We start from the raw sequence: 19990 nt of genomic DNA on the forward strand, positions 1-19990 counted from the left end.
AGATAGCTTATCCACAGAAGAACGTTCCATTCTGTATCAGTGTGGTATACAATAAAAATTTACAGTGTGAGATTACTGATCTCATGCTGAATTAAAAGCAATTCTGAGCTGTGCACCTACGCATGCATTGTTTGAAGTGCCCAAGCTCATTTCACATATGACTTTGATGATCAGCTTTCTATTTTACTAGCTTTCAATTGGAAATAAGACATTTAACCTCCTTTAATATTCTCCTGAGAGTATAGTTAGTGCATTCCAGAGTTTGTTTCTGCACTAGCATATTCAGAAACACTGAAATACATGAATTTAACAGTGGAAAATGAGATCCTTTTCTAAATAAACTTTTAAAATCAAATGAATCAGATTTGCAGATAAGGTTGATATGTCATCTTCACATAATAACAGAATATTTGACATAAAAATGAAGGGCTTTCAGTTAATTCATTTAATTAGTTAAAATATTCTGTCATGTAAAGATTACAAGACAGTCCGTAGCAAGCCAAGGATAATGATGCTCAGTTACTGAAAAGACTGGAGAAGCTGGGATTGTTCATATCCCTTTAATCCCTGCCTGTTCATGTGGCTGTCTAAATGCCTCTTAAACTTCACTGTTCCATTTGCCTCCGTCACCTCCCCTGGCAGCATGTTCCAGTACCAACACCCTATGTAGAAAAAAAACTTGCCTCGCACATCTCTTTCCGTCTTTAAACTTCCCCTCTCTCACTTGAAACCTATCCATCCTATGTCCCTTATAATCTTATATACTTCTATCAGGTTGCCCCTTAGCTCCCAACACTCTAGTGAAAACAATCAACCTCTCCTTATATCCAATACAATCAACATGTTGGTAAGCCTCTTTTAAACCTTTTCCATCCTTCCTATAGCACAGTGACCAAAAGAGTGCACAGTACTCCCAATGTGGTCTGACCAAAGTCTTATATTGTTGCAACATGACTTGCAAACTTTAATACTCAATGCCCTGACTGATGAAGATAAGCATGCTGTACATCTTCTTTACTGGAGTTGCCACTTTCAGGAAGCTTTGGACTTATGTCCCAAGATCCCTCCGTATATCAAAGTTCCTAAAAGTGCGGGCATTTACTGTATAGCTTTCTCTTGCATTTGACACCCCCCCCCCCAAAATGCATCACCTCACTTGTCCCGATTAAATTCCATCTGCCATTTCTCCATCCAGTTTTAAAGCTAAACGATATCTTGCTGCATTCTTTGATATCCTTCCTCATTATCTACAACTCCATCAATTTTATTGTCATTTTCAAACTACTAATCAGAGACTACTGACATTTTCATCAAATCATTTATGTATATTCCAAACACAGGTCCCAGCACTGATTCTTGCAGAACACCATTGATCATAGACTTCCAGTCAGAAAAAAACAACTCTCCACAACTACCCTCTGTCTTCTATAGCCAAGCCAATTTGTATTGAAAGTGCCAACTCATCACGGATCTCATGCAACTTTATCTTCTGGACCAGCCTACCAATACCGGACCTTGTCAAATGCTTTAGTAAGTCCATGTAGTTAACATCTCTTTTCTTCTTTTCCCTCCCACAACAGCAATAGGGACTCCAAATCCTCACTTACCATCCCTCCAGTGTTCACATCCAAAGGATTATTAGCCACCATTTCCACAACTTCCAGTGGACTGCCACCACCAGACAAATATTCCCCTCTCCTCCCTTGTCAGCTTTCCACAGGAACACCTTGGACCACTCCTCCTCCACTCTCAACACCTCCCCACACCCCTAAAGCATCTTCCCATTCAATCGCAGAAGGTGCTAAACCTGTCCGTTTACATCCTCCCTCCACACGATCCAAGGCTCCAGATATAACTCCTGATTCACCTGCACTCCACTCAATCCAATCTACTGTACTCGCTGCTCACAATGTGGTCTCCTCTACATTGGTGAAATGAAGCACAGACAGGTGATTGCTTTGCTGAACACCTATGTTCTGTCTGCAAAAATGACCTTGAGCTTCCTGATGCCTGCAATACACCCCTGTATTCCCTGGCCAAAATCTGTCTCAGGTTTACTGCAGTGCTTCAGAGAAACTGGAAGAACAGCAAATCATTTTCTATTCGCAGCCTTCAGGACTCAATATCAAGTCAATAATTGCAGCACCTTAGCACCTCTTTCCATGTCCTTACTCCAATCCCTACACACCAGAATTTGTCACCTCATAGGTTGCTACCACACTCAATCCATCATCAGCCACTAATGGTCTCCATCAGCAGCTACTGATTCTCCCAGGTTGACCGTTACCCATTCCTTTGACTTTTCCCTCTGTCTTTCTGGGCTCCATCTCTATCTACCATTTACTCCTCGCTCCCTCTCTCCACATAATCTTCAGCATATATACCAACTTTTTCCTCACTAACATCAATTCTGAAGAAAGGTCACTGGACCCGAAACGTTAACTCTGCTTCAGATGCTGCGAGGCTTGCTGTGTTTTTTTTTGTAGCAATTTCTGTTTTTGTATAACATCTCCCATCATCCAAGATTCCCAAATCATGCTATCCTGATCTTATTTCCTCACATGCTTACACTGAACTCCGGTCAAATGACTTTCAAAAGACTCCCTTAGGAGTCTTTTAGGATTTACCTTCAAACAGCCTCCCAATCCAATTCTTGCCTAATACTATTGTAATTAGCCTTCCCCCAATTTTGCACTTTCACCAGAAGTTCAGTCTTATCCTTTTGTATAATTGTCTCAAAATTTATGATCACTGCACCCCCCCCCCCTCAAGAAAATGGTGATCACTTGGCCAGGCTCATACCCCATACCCTAATCTAATATATCTCATTCCCTAGATAGACTACCTACACATTGTTTCACGAATCCCTCCTGGATGCATTTAACAAATTTGAATTCAAAGGTCATCTTTATTTGATACATTTATTCTTTTCTCACCACAGATGTTGCCTAACATGATGAATATTTGTAGTATTTTCTGGTCTTATTACATTTAAAATAATCTTTCGCTTCAGTTTTGTTTTAATTCCTCCCATTGTGTTACTTCCTCTGCCTGGTTGTGCATGGTAATGAAGTGATGTGCCCTTTTAAGTGTTCACACGTCATGCCACTTTCTCAGCCCATATTTCTTATTCTGGTGTCCCTGCTAATCCCCGACCACCACCCTAGGAGTACTAGATATGATAAGAAATTCATCTTGTGGAAAGCAGGTTACCATGATGACATTTCTTTGATGACCTTTCAGGCATATCTTTAGCTGGGCTTGGATTTTTTCAAAGGGGATTATTAACAGTACCTCTTACCTAGCCCGCACTTGCCACAAATCAATATTTCATTCGGTGGTGCAGATGCTTTCTCCGAGCAGATGTTACACCTCGGCTCTTCTCCAGGAACACCAGCTGTTTAAGACAAAATGACCTTTTAATGCAAATCTTTGGTTTTACAAAGAATCAAGCATGAGAAGAAACAAGACGACAAACAAGAATGAAATAATATTGATATATTTCAAGAGCTGCAGCTTCCAAATGATTTAAGTTTGCAGAATAAGGTTGGGTAAAAATTTAACTAGGTATCTGCCCTGATTGCAATACGTTGAAGTACAGCTGGACTTCGTGTGATTGTACAATTGGTAAATTTGGTGAATGCTGTACATCTTTCATGAGGTTTATCTCAATTAAAGTCAACAGGGAGAAGAGAAAGAACAGAAAGCAAAATGAGCTGCTGATTCATTAACACCAACCTGGTTGTCAGCATCTGCCCCACTGACAGCAATTGTGTCAACTTCAGGGGAGCATCTGGATCAGCACAGCTGTGATTTTTTTCCCCTTATTCAGGTAGCTCATTGACACTCATCTTCTCAGTCACTTGGAGGAAGTTGTAGTGAACTGTATTCTAGCAAAAATCACTGTCTTCAGGAAATTGGCAGAAGAAGCTTTGTTTGCAGGCTTCAATGTTACTAATTGCAGCTTAGATAAAACTGAAGGGCATTTTGAACTAAATATACCTATTATTCCATTTGATGAGAGAAATACATGTTAAAGCCTGTCTCCATGTGCGTGTGAGGGTGAGTACACCAGATATCCACCACATGGATATGATGAACATCACAGCTGGGGGTGGGACAGCGCAACGGCGCTTTCTACTGTCCACATCTGAGCAACAAGACACAGGTTAAGTCTACCTATACCAGATATGTGTATTTCTCTCATCAAATGGAATAATAGGTATATTTAGTTCAAAATGCCCTTCAGTTTTATCTAAGCTGCAATTAGTAACATTGAAGCCTGCAAACAAAGCTTCTTCTGCCAATTTACTGAAGACACCACGGAACAGGTTGATTAGAAAATATTTACCCGCTATTTAAAAAAAATCATCAAGAACCTCCAACAGATAGAGAACTCAAGAAAGAAAATAAATGAAGGAAGTGGAAGAATGGCAAGTGGTCCCCATTTCGGACTGTAATCAATGAACAATAAATGGGAGGGTGAGTAACATAAGAAGCACAAAGCAACAACCTTGCCACTATCGGCATTGGTTAGGTCGCTTTTGGAATACTGCTTTCGACTCTGGTCTCCCTGCTGTAGGAAGAATGTCATGAAGTATGAAAGGGTTCAGAAAAGACTTACAAGAATGTTGCCAGGGTTGGAGGGTTTGAGCTATAGGGAGAAGCTGAATAGGCTGGAGCTATTTTCCCTGTAGCGTTTAGGCTGAGGGGTGGCCTTATGCAGATTTGTAAAATCACGGTGGGGGGGGGGGCATGGATAAGGTAAATAGACAAGGTCTTTTCCTCAGAGTAGGGAGTCCAAAACCAGAGGGCATAAGTTTAAGGTGAGAGGGGAATATTTAAAAGGGACCTAAGGGGCAACCTTTTCAGACTGAGGGTGGTGCATATATGGAATGAGCTACCAGAGGAAGTGATGAAGGCGGGTACAATTACAACATTTAAGGCATCTGGATGGATATATGAATAGGAAGGGTTTAAGAGGGATGTGGGCTAAATGCTGGCAATGGGACCAGATTAATCTTCGATATCTAGTCAGCATGGACAGGGTTGCACCGAAGGATCTGTTTCCATGCTGTACACCTCTATGACTACATTCTGGGTTCACACTTGAAGAAAGGTCTCAGGCACCTGTGATACCTTACCTAAAGGTGGAGAAACTGTGAAATAATCAGACAAAATATGATCCAGTTCATCCTTACTTTCCTCATAATAAAAGTGGTAGAAATAATACTAATATCATGGGGAGAGTCAATTATTGTGAAAAGTCAGAATATTAATCTTTTTTTAAAACACTGGAGTGATTTGATACTGAGAAGATGGTGACTCTAAATTCAATTTTGAGTTGTACTCACCATGTTGGATATCTTTCCACAAAATCCAAAATTCAGAATTATCTTCAAAGACTAAAAGGCAACTGTGTTTATGTTTGTTCACCTGAAAAGTATTTTTAAAAAAAACTCAATTTACTAATTCAGCTCCAAATGGATGATTAATATTTCATTAATAATAACAGATGATCTTGCTTTAATCATTATGAACATAATGTTATTTTTTCATTTTATTTCTTTGAGGCTCTGCTGTACCCACAGTGCATCAGTGCAAAGACCAGGAAAAATAAAACAATCTTTACTCAAAAAACCCTAAATGTTTAGAATAATCTCTCAAACAAGGCCCTGTTTTGTTTTTAAACAGTGCAAATCAAAATAAGGCTCGAGAGTAAAATGTGGGAGTGAATTTACTGCAAGGATGAACTCTGCAGATCTGAACTGATTTTCTTCTCAACAATGGGTAGGGTAGGGGTGATAAAACTAGAGAGCATAGGTTTAGGGTGTGAGGAGAAAGATTTAAAAAAGGACCTGAGGAACAACTTCTTCAAACAGAAGGTGGTGTGTATATGGAACGAGCTGCCAGAGAAAGTGATAGAGGTAGGTACAATTACAACATTTAAATGACATTTGGTAATGGGTAAGAAAGGTTAAGAGGGATATGGGCCAAACGGTTCTGTTTAGTAAATGTGATCAGCACGGATGAGTTGATCTGAAGGTTTCTGCACTGTATGAATCATACAAATATAAAAATGGCCCAATGAAGTGTATCAAAGTAGTGTATTCTGAATCTGAAGTTCCACTGCAAGTCACATGTATTTTCTGGGCATGGGGCCGTTGCTGGATTGGTGGGGGCTTGGGGAGGACAAAGAGCAAGAAAGAGTGCGAGAGAGAATATCTAGTTGACGGAAATAGTGACAGTCCTTTCCACATTGGCGAAATATAACCTGTTGAAAGCTTAATTAAGAAAAGTAGAGATTCACACAATTTGGGTTCTCATATCCTCAACTTGAGAGAGTGGCAAATAGGAAAACTGCAACACATTCTTATAGATAGAAATTTATATAGAGAGGCATTTTCAAATTAAATTAGGAATTTCAGGAATATTCATGCCTTCTTGATTTTTCCCAGGTAGACCAAACCATCTGTCCATCTGGATAAGACATACTGCCCTTCAGAAAATGCACAATCCTGTTCCATATACACTGCTCCATTTTGCAGGGATTTATTAGAATTCTTCTGGATGCATTTGGAGATAGCACCAACATCTCTCCGTTGTGGTTCCAATGTACTTTTCTCCATCAGTTCCTGCTAATGCTGTAATTCAAAATAAGATAATTCACATTTCAGTAATGTTAATGAAGATCAGTCAATTAACAATCTCTATTACACTCAAATGAAGTGATTATGTTGTTCCAGAAGAAGCAGTTGCTGCAGCAAACATTTACTAAGTTCTGAACCACTATCCATTATTTCTGAAGATCCTCACCACCTCCAGACTTTTGGTTCAAAGTTATTACAAATGTAAATCATAGCAAAGTTTATTAATATTCTGCAGAAACAACAGTACAGAAAATAGAATCAGCTCAACAGGTTAATGCTTCACTTAAACTAATTGGAATGGAGGATAACTGGAGATGTATTACCTTTCAGTGAATAACTAGCTGCCCTATTTGTCCTCTTACAAAAGAACCTCAACTTATGCTGTTCAAATTCCAGCCTCTTGACAGCTCTCACTTTAATCTCTTCCCCATCAGTGGCCATACCTTCATTAATTAAATTCCTAAGCTCTGGAATTTCCTCCCTTAACCTTATTCTCCTCCTTACAGATACTCCATCTAACTTATCGCTGAAAAGGCATTTGGTCAACAGTTGTAGTAGGATGCATGGCTTGGACAAATTTTATCTATACCACTGGACATCGGAGTGCATCTGGGGAAATTAACAAACAGTGAAATTCACAACTGATCTTGGAGGAATCTGTTAGGGACAGTTAACAGCACAGAAACAGATAAGTGAATACTTTGAAGTGTGGAGTCTGCAGTCATGAGTAGAGCAAGTTCTTTCTTGATTCTATGTTTTATTGAGATATGTCTCTTGATTAAACTTAAAAATATAAGCCATAAGTATTAAGTTAGCCTGGAGCAGTGGAGAAATAAGACAGTGCTATTTTCTGGGTCTGTAGATTGAAAGAAGCAAAAATGGCCTTTTGGAGAGTGAGATGCTTTTCTTAAAGGATGTGGGAGTTTAGGGAGAGTTTACTAGTTACTGAGGAGTATATCTGCAATAAATGTCAGTTGCGAATCCTATCAGATCAAATGGATCAGTTGGAGAGGCAATTAGGAATTTACAAGAGCTGGAGGTGTGATGAATGGCAGTATAGGAAGTGGAAAAAGCTGCAGATACAGTCAGGTAGGTGAGCTAACTCCAACAAAGGTAGGAGAGGTAGGCGGATAGTACAGGAGTCTTCTGTGGCTATCCACATTTCAAACAAATATGCTGTTTTGGAAAATGTAGGGGGTGATGGACTTTCAGGGGAATGTGGCACAAACAGCCAAGTTTCTGGTATTGAGACTGGCTCTAATGCAATGAGGGGTACTTCAGGTTCCAAGAGATCGATTGTGTTAGGGGACTCTCTAGTCCGAGGCACAGACAGACGTTTCTGTGGCCAGCAGCGAAAAATCAGAATAGTGTGAGGATCAAGGATATCTCAGGGAGGTTGCAGAATGTTCTCACAGGGGAGAGGGGCCAGCAGGAGGTCATTGTTCACATTGGAACCAATGACATAGGAAGGGAAAAGGATGAGATTCTGAAGGGAGAATATAGAGAGTTGGGCAGGAATTTAAAAAGGAGGTCCTTGAGAGCAGCAATATCTGGATTACTCCTGGTGCTGTGAGCTAGTGAGGGCAGGAATAGGAGGATAGAGCAGATGAATGCATGGCTGAGGAGCTGGTGTATGGGAGAAGTATTCACATTTTTAGATCATTGGAATCTCTTCGGCGTAGAAGTGACCTGTACAAAAAGGATGGATTGCACCTGAAGTGGAAGGGGACTAATATATTGGCAGGGAGATTTGCTAGAGCTGCTCAGGAGGAATTAAACTAGCAAGGTGGAGGTGGTGCGGGAGGGCAGAAAGATAATGGGGAAAGAGATCAATCTGAGACGGGTACAGTTGAGAACAGAAACAAGTCAAATAGTCAGGGCAGGCAGGGACAAAGGACAAAGCACAGAACATAGTAGGACTGATAAATTAAACTGCATTTATTTCAATACAAGAGGCCTAACATGGACAGTAGATGAACTCAGGTCATGGTTAGGAACATGGGACTGGGATATCATAGCAATTCATGAAATGTGACTCAGGGATGGACAGGACTGGCAACTTAATGTTCCAGGATACAAATGCTACAGGAAGGATAGAAAGGGAAGCAAGAGAGGAGGGGGAACGGCATTTTTCAGAAGGGATAGCATTACAGCTGTACTGAAGGAGGATATTCCCGGAAATACATGCATGGAAGTTATTTGGGTTGAACTAAGAAATAAGAAAGGGATGATCACCTTATTGGGATTGTATTATAAACCCCTTAATAATCAGAGAGAAATTGAGAAACAAATTTGTAAGGAGATCTCAGTTATCTGTAAGAATAATGGGATGGTTATGGAAGGGGATTATAACGTTTCCAAACATTGACTGGGACAGTCGTAGTGTTAAGGGTTTAGATGGAGAGGAATTTGTTAAGTGTATACAAGAAAATCTTCTGATTCAGTATGTGGATGCACCCACTAGAGAAGGTACAAAACATGACCTACTCTTGAGAAATAAGGCAGGGCAGGTGACTGAGATGTCAGTGAGGGCACTTCGGAGCCAGCGACCATGATTCAATTAGTTTTAAAATAGTGATAGAAAAGAATAGACCAGATCTAAAAGTTGAAGTTCTAAATTGCAGAAAAGCCAATTTTGACGATATTAGGCAAGAACTTTCAAAAGCTGATTGAGGGCAGATGTTCGCAGGTAAAGGGACAGCTGGCAAATGGGAAGTCTTCAGAAATAATCAGAGTCTAGAGATAGTATATTCTTGTTGGGGTGAAAGAAAGGCAGGTATGTGTAGGGAATGCTGGAAGACTAAAGAAATTGAGGGTTTAGTTAAGAAAAAGAAGGAAGCATATGTCAGGTATAGACAAGATAGATCAAATGAATCCTTAGAAGAGTATAAAGGCAGTAGGAGAATATTTAAGAGGGAAATCAGGAGGGCAAAAAGGGGTCATGAGATAGCTTAGGCAAATAGAGTTAAAGGAGAATCCAAAGTATTTTACAAATACATTAAGGACAAAAAGGTAACTAGGAGCAGAATACGGCCCCACAAGGATCAGCAGTGCAGCCTATGTGTGGAGATGGAGGAGATACCGTACAAGTATTTTGCATCAGTGTTTACTGTGGAAAAAGGACATGGAAGATATAGAATGGAGGGAAATAATGGTGACATCTTGAAAAATGTCCATACTACAGTGGAGAAAGTGCTGGATGTCTTGAAAAGCATAAATGTGGATAAATCCCCAGGACCTGTTAAGGTGTATCCTAGAACTCTGTGGGAAGCTAGGGAAGTGATTGCTGGGCACCTTGCTGAGATATTTGTATCATCGAGGTGTTGGAAGACTGGAGGTTGGCTAACGTGGTACCACTGCTTAAGATGGGTGGTAAGGATAAGCCAGGGAACTATAGATCAGTGAGTCTGATGTCAGTGATGGGCAAGTTGTTGGAGGGAAGTCTGAGGGACAGAATGTACATGTATTTGGAAAGGCAAGGACTGATTAGGGATAGCCAACATGGCTTTGTGTGTAGGAAATCATGTCTCACAAACTTGATTGAGTTTTTTGAAGAAATAACAAAGACAATTGATGAGGACAGAGCAGTAGATGTTATCTGTATGGACTTCAGTAAGGTGTTCAACAAGGTTCCCCATGGGAGACTGATTAGCAAAGTTAGATCTCACGGAATACAGGGAGAACTAGTCATTTGAATACAGAACTGACTCAAAGGTAGTAGACAGAGGGTGGTGGTGGAGGGCTGTTTTTCAGACTGGAGGTCTCTGATCAGTGGAGTGCCACAAGGATCAGTGCTGGGCCCTCTACTTTTCGTAATTTACATGAATGATTTGGATTTGAACATAGGAGGTGTAGTTCTTAAGTTTGCAGATGACACCAAAATTGGAAGTGTAGTGGACAGCAAAGAAGGTTACCTCAGATTACAACAGGATCTTGATCAGATGGGCCAATGGGCTGAGAAGTGGCAGATGAAGTTTAATTCAGATAAATGTGAGGTGCTGCATTTTGGGAAAGCAAATCTTAGCAGGACTTATACACTAAGGAGTGTTGCTGAGCAATGAGACTTTGGAATGCAGGTTCATAGCTCCTTGAAAGTAGAGTCACAGGTAGAGAGGATAGTGAAGGCGGCGTTTGGTATGCTTTCCTTTATTGGTCAGAGTATTGAGTACAGGAGCTGGGAGATCATGTTGCAGCTGTACAGGACATTGGTTAAGCCACTGTTGGAATATTGCATGCAATTCTGGTCTCCTTCCTATTGGAAGAATGTTGTGAGACTTGAAAGGGTTCAGAAAAGATTTACAAGGATGTTGCCAGGGTTGGAGGATTTGAGCTATAGGGACAGGCTGAACAGGCTGGGTCTGGTTTCCCTGGAGTGTTGGAAGCCGAGCGGTGACCTTATAGAGATTTATAAAATTATGAGGGGCATGGATAGGATAAACAGACAAAGTCTCTTCCCTGGGCTCGCAGAGTCCGGAACTAGAGAGAATAGGTTTAGGGTGAGAGGGGAAAGATATAAAAGAGACCTAAGGGGCAACTTTTTTTACGTAGAGTGGTACGTGTATGGAATGAGCTATCAGAGGAAGTGGTGGAGGCTGGTACAATTGCAACATTTAAAAGGCATTTAGTTGGGTAAATGAATATGAAGGGTTTGGAGGGATATGAGCCAGGTGCTGGCAGGTGGGACTAGGTTGGGTTGGGATATCTGATCGGCATGGACGAGTTGTACTGAAGGGTCTGTTTCCATGCTGTACATCTCTATGAGTCTACATTTCTTGCGAGAGCTGTACTTAGGCAATTATTAAACACAAGGTCTTGTTATAATTCTTTTTTCTGCAATTAAGAATTGCATATGCTAGTTGTCAATGCTTTGGCATCTCTGCTTTTATATCTAAACACCAGTGCCTCTGGTTTCTCCTCACTACCTTTCAGTGTCTGTGGTTGTAATACATCTGGATTTGGCATCTGGATCTCCCCAAACTTGGATTGCTTGCTTTGCATCTCTTTCTTTTTTTTTGACTTTACTTTCTATTCCACAAATGTTCTGAAGAGTTCCTCTGGTAGTATCTTCAGAAAGAATCACCAGAAAGTATCTATAACAATTTTAGTACTGAGATTCATACATCACATTTATCTGATCCTTGTCTAAATTCTCCTTTTGTTATTAAAATGCATTTACGTGTATTGTACAAGTTGTACATTAACTGGCAACTTTTTGACATTTCTGTATATAAAATAGCAAATTTGAAAAGAATTTTATGTCAATACTGTACATATTATATCAGCTAAAGTCAGCTGGTAGTATCCATGTTTTGGTGTCAAAATGTTACAATAAGGTAATTATTGTAATTTAAGTGCCTAATATAAGTTAATACACTAATTCAACTTCGGGGCATGTAATGTTGATAGATGTCCTTCAAAAGAGACAACTAATGTGTTACCTCAGTGCATCCCAAACGTTTTCCCACTGTCACCATTTTGAAACTTTGATATTAATGCATCTCCTCAGTGAGAACTGTGGAAGCAGAGGCCTGTTAGATTGGGAAAATAGCTGTTGTAACTTGGTCAGAGCTCCATTGCTGCCTCAGAGCCTTGGACACCGAATATCAGTTCATAAACCCTCTCTGTGTTCCAGCCACCACTTTGGGAAGCCTATTTTAGCTGGAGTGCACCATAGTTTGAAAACAAGCAGGAACTTCCCCTAATAAACTGACCACTATCCTTCCTTCAAATAAAACCAGATTTACCTCCATAATAAGGGTCACCACTCCCTAAAACAAGTTACGAAACAATGCAATTATAAGATACTTTAGAAATCTTTATTGTCTCTGTTATAGTTCCCTTCCTTTTAAATGCAACCACCAAACCTTAAACAGACGATCATTCGCAGCCTTCAGGACAACATTGACCACAACACGGTACAACCCTGTCATGTCAACCACTGCAAGATGTGTCAGAGTGTCGACACAGATACCACCATTACCCATGGGGACACTACCCACCATATACGTGGCAGGTACTCACGTGACTTGGTCTACGTTGTCTATCTCATATGCTGTGGGCACGGATACCTTGAAGCATAGCACATTGGCAAGATCAAGCAGATGCTATGACAACAGATGAATGGACATGCACAAAAATCAACAGACAAAGATGTTCCCTCCCAGTCGGGGAGCACTCAGCGGTAAGGGACATTTGGCCTTGGATCTTTGGGTGACTATTCCCTGATGCAGACTTCAGGATAGTCAGCAATGCAAAATGGCCAAACAGAGGCTGACAGCCAAGTTTAGTATCCATGAGAATGGCCTCAACCGGGACCGTACATTCAAGTCACACTACAGGTGACCCCACTACACTATATACTCTCACACACAAACACACACTCTTACATACTCACACACGCATGCAGAACCCTCTCTCATACATACACATACCCCAGACTCTCACCCTTTCACAGGCTTATACTCCATCAAACCCACACACACACGTTAGCAAGCTTTCACATATGCAAACATACACTCACTCACACGCACACACTCACACTCTCTCTCATACACACACACACATAAGTCCATGGGTTGAATTTATTTTTGCAGAATTATATTTGCAGATACATTCTATTTTGCTTGAAAGATGCGCCATCTGCAGGCAGTCAATCCATGTGATAGTTTGTAAATTCCACTTTGGAAATAGAACCAGTCTGACTCAAGATTAGGATACAGACAGATTCTGACCTCACATCTTTAATGCATTGTCTGAGTTGAGATGTTATCTCAAGGTGATTTAAGAGAAGTTCTGTGATTTACATATTAATGAACTGAAACTTGCAACTATTATAAAAGATTAAAGACTTAACAGCAAGCCAGGTTTGTTCAATATATCATTTCAGTTTCATTACACTGTTATCTTTTGCTATAAATTCTGTGTCTTATGATCTTATACTCCACAACCACATGATAAAGGAGCAGCGCTCCGAAAGCCAGTGCTTCCAAATAAACCTGTTGGACTAGAACCTGGTGTTGTGTGATTTTTAACCTGGTCCACCAAAGTCTAACACCTGCTCCTCCACATCATAGCATCCGTTTAAATGAATCTACATGAGAGTTTGAATAATAAAACTATGTAACAAGGAAGATTAAAATAAAATTGTGAAAAATCTGCACAGACGTATTTATATTTTGGAGGAAAAAATTAAATTAATGTCAATTATTTTCATATTGAAATACACCAAGATTTAAAACACATCCAAATTGCAGTCAATTTGTCTGCTCAATTAAATCCGAAAAACAAGTTAGTTTATTCTGTTCATTGTCTCTGGGATATCAATCAACACACATTGTGAATTCTGTAGCCTCAATTGAAATTCACAGAAATGGTGAATTGATTTGCAATTTTAGTACAACATTATCTTCTTTTAATATCCACTTTTGTTACTTGTTGAATGGTTATTTTTGTCATTATTACAATGTTGCACATTTTCAAGTTTATTATAGGAGCTTTGGATGTTTTTGATGCAAGTTGCTACCATTCAGCCTTTGGGCTACAAATGTCTTTCTCAAAATAAATGCTATTATAGATACAGCAGAGGTGCACATTTTCTTACTACATCCTCCAACATAGTAAGGAGAGGCAGAACAAGGATGTCAGACATAGGTGTCAGAAATGTGATTCTCTCTTTTGGGATCTAGATTGTCAGAATAATATCAACATAACCTGATTTTGAAATATTGAAATTGCACAATGGTTTGAGAAATAATAGTTACAGTGGAACATTCACGATGGACATCCAGTCCCTATACACCTCCATCCCCCATCACGAAGGACTCAAAGCCCTCCGCTTCTTTCTTTCCCGCCGTACCAACCAGTACCCTTCCACTGACACCCTCCTTCGACTGACTGAACTGGTCCTCACCCTGAACAACTTCTCTTTCCAATCCTCCTACTTCCTCCAAACTAAAGGAGTTGCCATGGGCACCCACATGGGCCCCAGCTATGCCTGTCTCTTCGTAGGATATGTGGAACAGTCCATCTTCCGCAACTACACTGGCACCACCCCCCACCTTTTCCTCTGCTACATCGATGATTGTATCGGCGCTGTACCAACACCTTCCATCCCGACCTCAAATTCACCTGGACTGTCTCAGACTCCTCCCTCCCCTTCCTAGACCTTTCCATTTCTATCTCGGGCAACCGAATCAACACAGACGTCTACTATAAACCGACTGAATCCCACAGCTTTCTGGACTACACCTCCTCCCACCCTGCCCCATGTAAAAATGCCATCCCATATTCTCAATTCCTTCGTCTCCGCCACATCTGCTCCCAGGAGGACCAGTTCCAATACCGTACAGCCCAGATGGCCTCCTTCTTCAAAGACCGCAGATTCCTCCCAGACGCGATCGACAATGCCCTCCACCGCATCTCCTCCACTTCCCGCTCCACCAGGACAGGACCCCACTGGTTCTCACCTACCACCCCACCAACCTCCGTATACAGCGTATCATCCGCTGTCATTTCTGCCACCTCCAAACGGACTCCACCACCAGGGATATATTTCCCTCCCCTCCCCTATCAGCATTCCGCAAAGACCACTCCCTTCGTGACTCCCTCGTCAGGTCCACACCCCCCACCAACCCAACCTCCACTCCCAGCACCTTCCCCTGCAACCGCAGGAAATGCAAAACTTGCGCCCACACCTCCTCCTTTACCTCTCTCCAAGGTCCCAAGGGATCCTTCCATATCCGCCACAAATTCACCTGCACCTCCACACACATCATCTATTGCATCCGCTGCACCCGATGTGGCCTCCTCTATATTGGGGAGACGGGCCGGCTACTTGCAGAACGCTTCAGGGAACACCTCTGGGACGCCCGGACCAACCAACCCAATCACCCCGTGGCTCAACACTTTAACTCCCCCTCCCACTCCACCAAGGACATGCAGGTCCTTGGACTCCTCCATCGCCAGAACATAACAACACGACGGTTGGAGGAAGAGCGCCTCATCTTCCGCCTGGGAACCCTCCAACCACAAGGGATGAACTCAGATTTCTCCAGTTTCCTCATTTCCCCTCCCCCCACCTTGTCTCAGTCGATTCCCTCAAACTCAGCACTGCCCTCCTAACCTGCAATTTTCTTCCTGACCTCTCCGCCCCCACCCCACTCCGGCCTATTACCCTCACCTTGACCTCCTTCCACCTATCACATCTCCATCGCCTCTCCCCCAAGTCCCTCCTCCCTACCTTTTATCTTAGCCTGCTGGACACACTTTCCTCATTCCTAATGAAGGGCCTATGCCCGAAACGTCGAATTTCCTGTTCCATGGATGCTGCCTGACCTGCTGCGCTTTAACCAGCAACACGTTTTCAGCTCTGATCTCCAGCATCTGCAGACCTCACTTTTTACTTACAGTGGAACCTGACAATCTGTGACCCATTTATGCTGGACTTGGGATCTTCTGAACTCCCTTACATCGACAACCTATGTTCATCAATTGTTCAATTTTACGAAATACATTTGTTATTGCAAAGCACATCACAATGTCGACAATTTAAGGTTCATTCTGAACAAATGTATTTAATTCTATTTATACATTCTTTCAAAATATTGGTCACAACAGCACCAATTACGTTGAAAGAACTCCTGGGCAATTCTTCAACCCAGTTACTCTGGATCCAAACAAGGTTTGTGAAAACACCAACTTTTGCTCAGTAACATAACTCTTTATCAAAGAGCTATGTTGATATAGTCATCAGGAGGAAGGATATAAAGGTTTTAAAGAGGGTGCAGAAACTACTTAGGACATTTGATTTGTGGATAAGCAAATTCACTTATGTAGATAGGAGAGGCTGGGGTTGGTCTCCTTAAAAAGGGTTGAGAGGAGATATAAAAGGGATGTTTAAAATTATGAGTGGTTCACACAGAATGGCTCAAGAAAAGCTGTTCCCATTTGCAGAAATGTTGAAAGTCAGAGAACAGAGATTTGAGATGATCGGTAAAAGACCCAAAGGCAAAATAATTTATTTTTTTTAAAACATACCAAGTGTTCAGAATCAGAATTGTACCATCTGATAAATACATTTAATTGTGGCTTTCAAAGGGAATCAGATAAGTGCCTGAAGAGAAAAGCAGTAACAAGACCATGGAGAAAGGACAGAGGCAGTGGAACTAACTAAATTATTCTTGCAGAGACCCAGTATTAATTTGACAGGATGAATGATCTCCTTCCATACTAAATACATTCTACAATTCTATAAACTCCTTAAATAATTTCATTATTTCTTAGCGTGAAAGAGGTGCAAGGATATGGAGAAAAAGTGGGACATGGAGTTGGATGATCTGTTATGATCATATTGAACAGTAGAGGAGGCTTGAAGGTCTGAATGGCCTACTCCTGCTCCTACTTTCTTTAGAATCATGGAGTCCCTACAGTGCAAATAGAGGCCATTTTGCCCGTGGAGTCTGCATCCACTCTCCAAAGCGCATCCCACTCACACTCCCAAGCTAACTCTGTATTAACCATAGTTAATCTGCCTCGTCTGCACATCACTGGACATTACACAGCAATTTAACAATGACATGCTAACCTGCACATCTTTGGATTGTGGGAGAAAACTGAAGCACCCAGCAGAAACCCAAGCAAACATGGCAAAATGGTACAGACAGTCACCCAAGGCAGGAATCGAATCTGGGTCCCTGGTACTGTGAGGCTGCAGTGCTATCCCCTGTGCCATGATTATGTTTTAGACATATTAGAATTCATTTATTCGTGAAAAAAAGACTCTTAATTTCACCAAATAAATTTTAAGTAACAATTTCATTCTAAGACAGAATGCCGATTCATTGCCGATGTTTGGAGTACAGCACAAAAATAAAACGAAGAACTGCAGATGCTGAGGGTCTGAAACAAAAACGGAGATTGCTGGAGAAACTCAACAGCTCTGGCAGCATCTATGGAGAGAAAGCAGAGTCAACGTTTCGATCCAGCGGCCCTTCTTCAGAACTTCAGTTGAATTTCTCCACCAATTTCTGTTACAGCTGCCGACTACTTCACTTGCTGAAAGCCTGACCTCACCTACTGGGGGCAGGTTCGGCAGTAATGACGCTGATGTCAAATGAGGTGAGTGAGCCTGTCATCTGCTGCTGCATTAATGATTGTCTCGACACCAAGCACTTCCTGAGAATGTCAAAGCGCGCCAATAAAGACCCGCCCTTTTGGATCCCAGCAGCCAATGACGTCCAGCAAAACCCACCCTCTAGCTCCGCCCCCAATGGCTCTGATTGGTCCAAAGTTTACAGTGGCCTACCAAGAAATTGTGAGTGGTCCATCTCAATGTCAGTCAGACTCGGGGTGGTCACTGGCAGCCTCTCCGCGTCTCTGACATTGACAGGAGCGCCGTTACTTTCTTTTTGCAAATTTTATCTCACTAGCAGCGAAGAAAGGGTTGAGTTCATACATGAAAAAAATGCACCTTCCACCCAAAACCAACCTTGACACTGTCTGAGAACACTGAGTCAGATCCCGCCCTAATTCAGTCCAAACTGGTCAGACACCTTAAGCAAGAGAAAATTCAGAAGATAAAATCACAAATAAAGTGCAACTTGAGCAGAGGACATTCCAGAGCTAAAAGACCTATATGTCAAACATGGCCGCTTTTCAGGCAATAGTTTTGTGCAAATTTGAAAAATATACAATTGTGCATTCATCAACATACATTTAGTATAACATATTATACTGTTTAATTGATTGAAAAGCAAATAAATTCCAGATGCCGGCAACAGAAGGCTTCTGAAACGATAAATACTTCAGTAGATTTATACATGATCAATTTTAATTCGCATGCGAGCACTGTCTGCGTCATCTAGCGAAATTAATTAATGTTTTACATACTTTGCAATGCATATTTTAAATAATCATCGGGCGATACTTTACATTTAGAAGGGGAAAATCCAGCTGGAGTTTTGAGAGTTTCAGCAAGTCAGTTAATTGCTAAAAAGAATACTTCAGGCTGCATTCCGAATCTCCGAACACTTTGATCAGAATCATAGTTAACTTCATATTAAACATCAAAACATTTCTGAATTTTTCAAACTCCTTCCCCGCCTTCTCTCTCTCCTAGTGTAAGACAAACCTGCTCCAGCTCCAGCCTTACCCTCTCTGCCTGTCTGTCTGTCTCTCTCACACACACACACGTTTCCACTTCACTGTGGTCTGTCTGATGAAAGTGCCGCTTCCCCCTTGATCGACAAAAGTCCTTTCTCAAAGCAATCAGTCAAGCGGAGTCGCCTGTGCTACTAGGGGGGACACAGACACAATGTGCAGTCACACTCACAGCTCCCTGCCCCAGCGGACGCCATTTTTTTCTCTTTCCCGCGATTTATTTGCGTGTGCTTATGTAATTAACACATCACCATCATCATCATCATCATAAGGAAGTTGAAGCGATGAGTATGTGCGGGGCTAAGGGCTGCACGCATCCTCAGCACCGCCCAGTGCAAGTCCAAACCCACAAAAAAGCAACTTCACAGAGACCTCGCCCACAAATCCCAATTGTGTAGACATGACATTTCACATGAAATTATTGTCTGACAAAAGGAACCAACTTCTAGTTCATAAATGTGCAATTACAAATCAATAGCAATTCATGAGGGTCTGGTGTATAAGGTTTAGGGGGGGGGGGCGAGGTTTTCAATTTTGTTCTTAGGTTATGTGTTTCCATTTTGGCCAAATCTGGGAAACGCCTGAGAGGTGGTATCATCTCCAACACCTTCACAATTGACGCGACGCATCACTAGTGACAACGGTTCCCGGCCCAAACTCACATTGGGTGCAGTGGGTATTCCAGAGGAAGAAACAAAAATCAGGATTCATTTTACTTCAGCGCCCAGGAAGATGCGACTTCATGAAGCAACGTGGTTGATGCAGTTTGGAGTGAACTTTGTATTATCTGAATGGTACTACTTCAAGACTAGGTGTCAGTACGGTAGAATGACAACGTATGTTTTTATAAGTTTTTGACCATATTTGATAAGACGGTTAAGACACACAGGAAATTTATTTTCTAAACAGGGGTACTGCATACAAAATCAAGGAACCCTTTCAAACAACTGATTTGATTTGACTTTTTATTGTCACATGTACATGATACAGTGTATTGTTTTGTGTGCTAACTAGACAAGTCATACCTTACATAAGAACATCTGGGTAATAGAAAAGAATGCAGAATAGTTCGGCCTCAGCTGGAGATTGTATGAAATGTTACACATAATTTGATTGTGAAATCTGGGAGAGGGCATGGAGAAGATATACTCAGCACCAAATTTTTCAGTTCAATATAAAGATTG

General features: G+C 41.4%; 1 protein-coding gene across 3 annotated transcripts in view; it reads right to left on the reverse strand.

Annotated features, from left to right (window-relative positions):
• The window catches only part of phf19 (PHD finger protein 19), a 46981-nt gene extending 27969 nt beyond the window's left edge, over positions 1-19012 (reverse strand). Inside the window, exons 1-4 of one of the 3 annotated variants that reach the window (XM_060841093.1) lie at positions 18799-19012; positions 6441-6644; positions 5355-5436; positions 3302-3397 (exon numbers count right to left, since the gene is read on the reverse strand). In XM_060841093.1, the coding sequence (XP_060697076.1) occupies positions 3302-3397; positions 5355-5436; positions 6441-6629 (367 nt within the window). In that variant the 5' untranslated portion in view covers positions 6630-6644; positions 18799-19012. Of the gene's footprint in view, positions 1-3301; positions 3398-5354; positions 5437-6440; positions 6645-18135; positions 18191-18578; positions 18636-18798 lie in introns of those variants that run through there. The other 2 variants (XM_060841095.1, XM_060841094.1) reach the window with 2 other exon arrangements.
• Positions 19013-19990: the final 978 nt, after the last annotated feature.

The sequence above is a fragment of the Hemiscyllium ocellatum genome, chromosome 21 (assembly GCF_020745735.1).
Source record: "Hemiscyllium ocellatum isolate sHemOce1 chromosome 21, sHemOce1.pat.X.cur, whole genome shotgun sequence".
NCBI classification, from domain to species: domain Eukaryota; kingdom Metazoa; phylum Chordata; class Chondrichthyes; order Orectolobiformes; family Hemiscylliidae; genus Hemiscyllium; species Hemiscyllium ocellatum.